Source organism: Cariama cristata, unplaced genomic scaffold, assembly GCF_000690535.1.
Source record: "Cariama cristata isolate BGI_N322 unplaced genomic scaffold, ASM69053v1 scaffold9357, whole genome shotgun sequence".
Classification (NCBI taxonomy): domain Eukaryota; kingdom Metazoa; phylum Chordata; class Aves; order Cariamiformes; family Cariamidae; genus Cariama; species Cariama cristata.
The window spans coordinates 123,312-130,939 of NW_009626061.1; the positions used below are offsets into that span (position 1 = coordinate 123,312).

The window sequence follows — 7,628 nt, forward strand, 5'->3', positions numbered from 1 at the left end:
TTTTATTCTCAGAAAAGACTTCTCTGTGACCATTTTGTAGTCTGCCTACAACTCGGCTGATTATGTAAAAAAAAAGTTACTGTACAGCTAAGACCATCCCTAGTTCACTTGGAACAGAATCACAGATATCAAAAGTCCATTCCAAGCCTATTCCCCCATGGTGCCAGTTCCCTGACAGACTTACTGGCTTACCACAGAGGTATGGTACACAGTCTTACCTTTACTGGGGAAAAGTAATCTTTGATTCTTTTTCAAAAGCGAAGAGTTCCATTTATAGAAATTACTTATTTCTTCACCTTAAAGAGTTGGCATGCACTTTAAAAGTGTTACACCAATAGAAAAGACACTTTTTCTTTAAAAATGCAATGAGAAAGTTGTAGAACAAGCAATTACACACAGCAGCATTAAAGGGTGTGCGCAAACAAACAAAATTGATGCAAAGACTTTGCAGCTGGTAGATTATTGTTGCTTTCCTAACAGGAGATGCAACAGTTTCTATTTGCCACTCATTTTGTCACAATATTATTCAAAAGTTTGTTAGTTTTGTTAGAAAACACAACCTAACTAAGGTTTTAGCTCCAGAATTTACAGTGACCTCCTCTTGTATCTGATAACAGGGTTATTAGGTGTATGTATCATTGTTGTATAATTTATAGTTGGAAAATAGTCATCAATGAGATCAAATTCATACAAACGAAGCAAAGTAGACCAGATAGTCTTAATCTGAACATAAGCAAAGTGTTCTCCAATGCAGCGATGACGGCCTAGAAGGAAAGCCATAAAAAGCAGTTAGTTAGAATATTAAATCACCTTGGACAAGAAGCTAACTTACAAGTTTTATGCAGACAGTAATTGCTTCTTTCTAAACAACGTGAGGCCCTGATGTTGCACATACACCACTACAGAACTCCAAAGTCTTGTTTTTATATGCTGTCACTGCATTCAACAGACCGAGTAATTTCAATGAGATTGTGGTGGTCTGTCCTCACCAGAAAGTGTTAATTTATCTATCACCAAAGAAGCAATTGCAGCACTGAGAAAAGATATCAGCTCTAACCCTGCTGTGGTGGTATCTGCAAACTCTTTTGGCAGTTGCAAGTCTATACAGATTTTTGCCCTGCCTTAAACTGACTTTATATTACCAGGTTTTTACCTTGCCTTGAAAAGACTTGAGTCAAACAGCACACATGCTAACCTAGAGATCTGTTTTGATTGCTTCTGGGTGATGTATACAGCTGTTACTCATGCAAAATTATCGACTTCATTCTTTTAACAGCACTTCCACAGTAAGAAAGCTTTCAGGCAGGAATAGAAAGAAAAAAAGTAAGTCCTCAGCTGTGGGGGGGGTGCTGTACTAGATGACCAGCATGCACCACTTCAGTAGGCAATCACTCAGGAAGGCACTGTGTTTTCTTACTCACCAGCACCAAATGGAACGTACGCAAATTTCTCCCCAGCTGCTGGGTTATCTTGGAGATACCGGTCAGGCTTGAAGTCTAGAGCATCTTTCCAGGAGGCTCTGAGTCTGTGGTTAACAGTGGGAGATACACAGACCTGATGGCCGGGGGGAATACTATATCCAGCGACAGTCTACAAGAGAAGAGACAAGACCCCATACATCACAAAATTTCTCCATTTTTAAAGTGTTACCGGAAGCGCTGTATCATGAGGCTTGAAATTAGTTCTAAAGAGATTTTGGCTAAGCTTGTTTAAAGTTAATGCAGCCTAATACTTTATTGTTTTACTTGTACAGGGCACAGTGTTCAAGCAATTGCAGGAGCCTTCCAGCTGCTTTAACAAGCCTTCTACAGAAAGAGATTTAAAAAAAAAAAAAACAAACTTAATTTATTGAAAACATTTGTCATGGAGGGTCATTTGTTTAAAAAAATTATTTGACTTTTTATCTTATTTCTACAAATAGCAAGTCTTCTTTCAGATTTACCTAGCTTCTACTGCATGAGGTGCAAGCCAAATTTTTCCAAGATAGCTATTAAAAATACCTGGCAAACAAAAATTATTTTTAAATGGTAGCACCAAACTAAGCTCAAGTGAGACCGATAGCTAAAAGAAAGGGTCAGTTTTGCCAAGTAAGACTGCACGTGGCTGTTACTAGGTCCTCTCTGAGCCCTCCCTTCTCCAGGATGAACAAACCCTGTTCCCTCAGCCTCTCCTCACAGAAGTGCTCTGACCCTGGACCATCTTGGTGGTCCTCTGCCTGCTTCAATTCATCAACATCTTCATGGCTGGGGGCCAGAGGGCTCCAAAACTGGACCCAAACCATTCCAGCTGAAGGTGACAACTACCAAGTTAAGGCATTAATTGCTCTCAATGAACACTGGCCACGCTCCCACAGATATAACCCAGGCTGCCATCAGCTTCCATCCATGCCAGCAAACACTGCTCACTTGTGTTTTCCTTCTGCCAAGGAAGGGGGCAGCCCCCACCTGGCCTTTGCCAGCCCTGGCCTGCTGGAGGGGAGGTAGCTCTAACACGTGGACTCACTTGGGGAGTTCTGGCCATTCTCATTATGGTCATTATAGGAGGTCTAAGCCTTAAAGTTTCTTTTAGGCAGCGATCCAGCAAACTGAGATCCTTGAGCTGAGAGAAAATGATGTATCAAAATATAGCAAAGTTTATTCAACACAAACAAAGTGGTATTTTATACCATTTAAAAACAAATTTGAAAAAAAAAAATCAGAGTAAGCAGCTTGTATCTATGTGTACTTTATTACCTACCCTGATAATTTCTTTTTTTTTTTCTATTTGAGTCAATAAAGAAGGAAAAAATCTCAACCAGTGCAATCAAATGCCTAATTAAAGAACAAGAACAAGGTCACACTGCATCCCTTTCCTCAGTGGGAATATGAGGATCTGCCTCCTCTACAGAACTATCATTTCTTAAATAGACAAAACAGTAGCAAGCTGAAAATTTACTTGGAGAGGAGACAGAGAAGATATATTGGCAAACACTGTTATCACGGAGTGACTGTGCCAGATTATGATTCTAACACAAAGCATATGACTATATTTCACATCTGTTTGTTGGTTGTTTGGTTTGGGGTTTTTTTTTAATCATCTAAAGTATAAAAATACCCAGCAGAATAACATGAACATACAAACCTGGTCGTAAGTTAATGGTGGCAGGTCATCCCCACAAACTGCTTTTTGTTCTGCATAGCACTGTTCCTGTATTGATTTGTCTCTGGCTATGAAGAAGCCAAGCCAGGCACTAGTGGTGGAGGATGTGTGCTGCCCCGCTAGGAGCAGCCCAATAAACATTCCAGCAATTTCATCATCTGTCAGCGGACGGCCATCCCTAGGTTGAAGGGCATTATGTTAGAGCTTCATTTGATCAGGCTACAGTAGCATTTACAATTTCTTCTAATGTACTTCTTTCTCCTTCTCTTTTGTTGCCTACCCTGAATGGAGCAGCAAAAGATCGAGGGGTAGGGAGAAGGGAGAACAGAAGGAGAGAGACTCTATAGGAGGGGGAGCCTTAATGAAAGTCATTACAGAACAACCAGCAAAGAGAAAGGAAGCAACCTCGTGACCACTGATGAAAGTCTCAGAAACCTGAATAACCATTTACAAGTACAGTTTTTAAGCTGTTTTTAAGAATACAGAACAAAAACAACTGAGAACATGAGGGAATACTTCTTATTTTTTGGTAGATAGTTTTAACTGAGAATCTTAAATCTAAAGTAAAACATCTATAAATGACAAGTCTTCAAACCCTTCGCTTACTTGTATGAAGCATCAAGTAGAGTTTGGAGTATGTCATCCTCCTTTTCCTCAGACTTTCGACGTTTCTGGATAACCTTGTAGAAAATACTCTTTATTTCTTTGTGTGCTCGATCTCGACGTCTGCAATTCAAAACACTTCTATCAGCAGCTTCATACGAAGTAACACATAAAATGCTTATGAGGATTTATTGAGACGTCTGGACTAGCTTACAAACAAGAGATAAGGGGCAGAGGGGGAAACCAACAAAGACGTTTAGATAAAATACTTGTTTCATTTGTTATTTCTGGTACCTGAAGCTCGGCAGAGGTAGCCAACCTGGCAGAAGCCAGGCAGCATGAGAAAAACCTCCATCCAAATCGGCATACAGCTGAGCCATCTTCTCATTCAGCAAGCTTCTTATTTCTTTCCCATGTAAGCAATGACTTGCTGTCAAAATGATAAGTTCTGAAAAGGCTTTAAACAGGTCTGAGGAAAGATTTGAAAAATGTTACTGAAGATGCATTCAGGTGAGATGTTATGTTTTACAGGTTATTCTTTATTTTTCTTTTGTGTAAGGGAAAAATAAGTAACTGGACACAGATCAATAACGTTACATAGAATTTGAAATTGTTTTACTAGGAGAACTGAAGCATCTAATTTTAAATTTCTGTGTCTATCGGGTCTCTCTTCAAACAACTTTTTAATTAGAACACAATTTCAAAACCTTTTTTCTAAGGTATTTCTTTCCAGAAGTCGTACAAAAATTTAACCTTGAAACCACTTAGTTTTGCTGCTTACTAAATTATTTTTATATAATAATATTTACACATTATCCTATCATTGGCTATTATTATAATATAAATTACTTACAAAATAAACAATACATATTATATATTATATAAATATTACACATTTAAACATATGTTTAGATAATATTTCTGACACTGTTGCGCCACTGTGGGCTTGCAACAATGGTGATGGGCTACATCTAGCAGGCTAGTTGGGAAAGGTAAGTGGGAAATAAAAGAATTCCACTTAGATCACTATCTAACTGCATCAGCTTCAAGGATGCAGTTTTTCAGCGCAGAAGATCCCTGGGCTGAGATCTCTGACCCAGGCTCTGGGAAGTCAGAGCAGTATCTTTTCCTCAGGACGACGAGGTGGTTACACTGAGCTGACTCATACCATGCAAAACAAGCACGATTCAACCAGGCAACAGGTACACTCTCTATCAGCTGACTAAGAAAGCAAAAGTAAGATAGTTCTTCACTCCTTTCAATGATTTTCTGAGCAGCTTTATTCTCCAATAGCCTACAATTTGATTAAACAAAATCTGGATTTTGCATGTTTTGTCCGATGCACCGTATGGTTTTACCTATGTCATTTTTAGTTTCTTTTAATATTACAGTAAAGGTTTACAAAAACATACTGCATTGGCCTTAATTCCTTCACAGAAAATCAGAGGAAAAATGCATCTGATCTTGCTTACCTTTTTCTCCACTCTCTCCCCATGCTTTGAAATACTCCTTTGTTTCTTCTTCAATCACAGATACGTGCTGTTTAAACTGGGCAATATTTAGCCCAGTTTTGAGCATCTTCTTCTGTTCCAAAAATACCTAGACAAATCAAGACAGAAAAAGCAATCAGTACAAGGATATCACACTGATCTAATTAACAACTTATCCTTTGTACTATAATAACATACAGAAGTAAAAAGAGATTATGATTAGGACTGCAGGGTACAACAGATACTCAAATTTAAATAATAGGTAATATTTAGGTTTTCACCTTCTTTCTTTTTCAAATAAAACTTCAGTAACATCCAAGTAAAATACTAGCTGAAGGGAGCTACAATTCTCTCTTTTGCAGTACCAGAACAAAAAATAATTTTAGTAGCTGTGTTAAACTTTATCCCTGAAGATACAAGAAGCATTCAAGATTGAAATATGGAACGCACTTTAGATGATACATAATCACAAACATCATCAGACCTGTCGTTGCAAAGTCTGGATTCTGTGTTCTTTGTTATGTGGCCTCCTTGCTTTCTCTCCCCCACAGCATCTGCCTCCTCTCATGCAGTAACACCTTACCTCTGGTCTAGAGATGCACCTTGCTTTTACTAGGCCCTCTGATCTCACTGCCCAGGAAGTCAGACACAGAAGCAGGAAGCAAACTGCTTCCTAGGAAAATGGTGAACTTTACGTCCTTCTCACCTCTTCCTCTTTTTCTTTGTATAGACTCTTAGCTAACAAACCTACTGGTAAAAAGCCCATTGTTAGAAGAGAGCCATTCAATGGATTGACAGGACATCAACTCAGAGAATTATTCAATTAATTTTAAAGCCCTAATTATGAATAAGGGCATCTATCCTACAGATCTGCACTGTGCCATGAGTAATACACCAAAAATTGTCTTCCCACCAAGGGTTCTGCACGTACTATGCACTATACCGCACATAGTATTATTTGCACTGTTAAGTGCACTATTAAGTTTTGCACAAAACAAAAGGCATAAAAAGAAAGGTTACTTCCTAGAAACTTCTGTTTTCAGAATGCAGTGGGGAGTCCAGCAGTCTGTCAGAGGGTACACATGCCACAGAGCACAGAAAGAAGCGTATTTTCCCTTACAACATGCTAGCCAATCTCCATGTCCAGCTTGACAGAGACAGGAATGGCACAGAGGAGTGAACCACATCCTCTGCCCTTTCAGCTCCTCTCAATGCAAAACTATCTACAAGAGGTTTGGAGGGAGGAGACAGAGACTGAATATGACTTGATATATAGACTATGCATATTACCAGAATTACTGGTAAATAAGTAACTTCTTCCTTCTAAAGAGTAAGGAGTGGTTCTTCTAAACACGACTGAAAGTCACTGTCAGACTGAAGAGACACAGACTTAGCAGCTTCAGCAAAGAGAAGGGGGTCTCAAAAGAAAGTTCTGGATGATCCGTCAATGGCAGGACACCAGTGAAACTTTGAACGGCTCTCTCAATGCCCTCCCAGTAGATGTCTGAAATTAAATTGTTGTGGTAGCACCATGCAAAAAAACAGCTCACCTCAAGCAGAATGCATTCTAGCCACAACCAGACATGCTACCTCTCTAAAGGGAAAGACACAACTAGAGATAATCAGTTGTTGTGGTTCCACCCAGCAGGTAGCTAACCACCACACAGCCGTTTGCTCACTCCCCCCACAGTGGGATGGCAAAGAGGAGTGGGGGAAAAAAAAGACAAGAGTAAAATTCATGGGTTGAGATAGAGACAGTTTAACAGGGTAGAAAAGGAAGGGAAAATAATAATAGAATTAGAATATACAAAACAAGTGATGCACAACGCAATTGCTCACCACCCACCAACCGATGCCCAGTCAGTTCCCGAGCAGCTGTCTCTGGCCAGCTTTACCCCCAATATATATACTAAGCATGACATCATATGGTATGGAATACCCCTTTGGTCACCTGGGGTCAGCTGTCCCAGCTGTGTCCCCTGCCAACTCCTTGTGCATCCCAAGCCTTCTCACTGGCAGGGCATGAGAAGCTGAAAAGTCCTTGACTTTTAAACACTACTTAGCAACAACTAAAACATCAGTGTGTTATTAACACTATTTTCAACCTAAAACCAAAACACAGCACTGTACCAGCTACTAGGAAGCAAATTAACTCTATCCCAGCCAAAACCAGGACATCAGTGTATGTCAATAGCAAAGTCCCTGCATCTCCTAGCTGTGGAAAAAAGTAGCCCAGGTGATTTTCTGAGGAACCTGAATCTGGAGAGGTAAAAAGGAAGAAGTCCGTCTAGTATCAAAGGTATCAATTAAGTAGACTTATCCAGACACCTAAGGCTTACTCAGTAATACAAAAAGATTAATCTCTTGACTAAAGCAGAACTCTAACACACTCTAGGG

The 7,628-nt window shown here is 39.6% G+C and overlaps 1 protein-coding gene across 1 annotated transcript in view; it reads right to left on the reverse strand.

Annotated features, from left to right (window-relative positions):
- Positions 1-397: 397 nt before the first annotated feature.
- Positions 398-7,628, reverse strand: part of LOC104164522 (lanosterol 14-alpha demethylase) — a 10,428-nt gene continuing 3,197 nt past the window's right edge. Inside the window, exons 3-9 of the mRNA XM_009703871.1 lie at positions 5,214-5,340; positions 4,036-4,210; positions 3,745-3,864; positions 3,121-3,316; positions 2,503-2,598; positions 1,422-1,590; positions 398-764 (exon numbers count right to left, since the gene is read on the reverse strand). Coding sequence (XP_009702173.1) covers positions 586-764; positions 1,422-1,590; positions 2,503-2,598; positions 3,121-3,316; positions 3,745-3,864; positions 4,036-4,210; positions 5,214-5,340 — 1,062 coding nt within the window. The 3' untranslated portion in view covers positions 398-585. The remainder of the gene's footprint in view (positions 765-1,421; positions 1,591-2,502; positions 2,599-3,120; positions 3,317-3,744; positions 3,865-4,035; positions 4,211-5,213; positions 5,341-7,628) is intronic.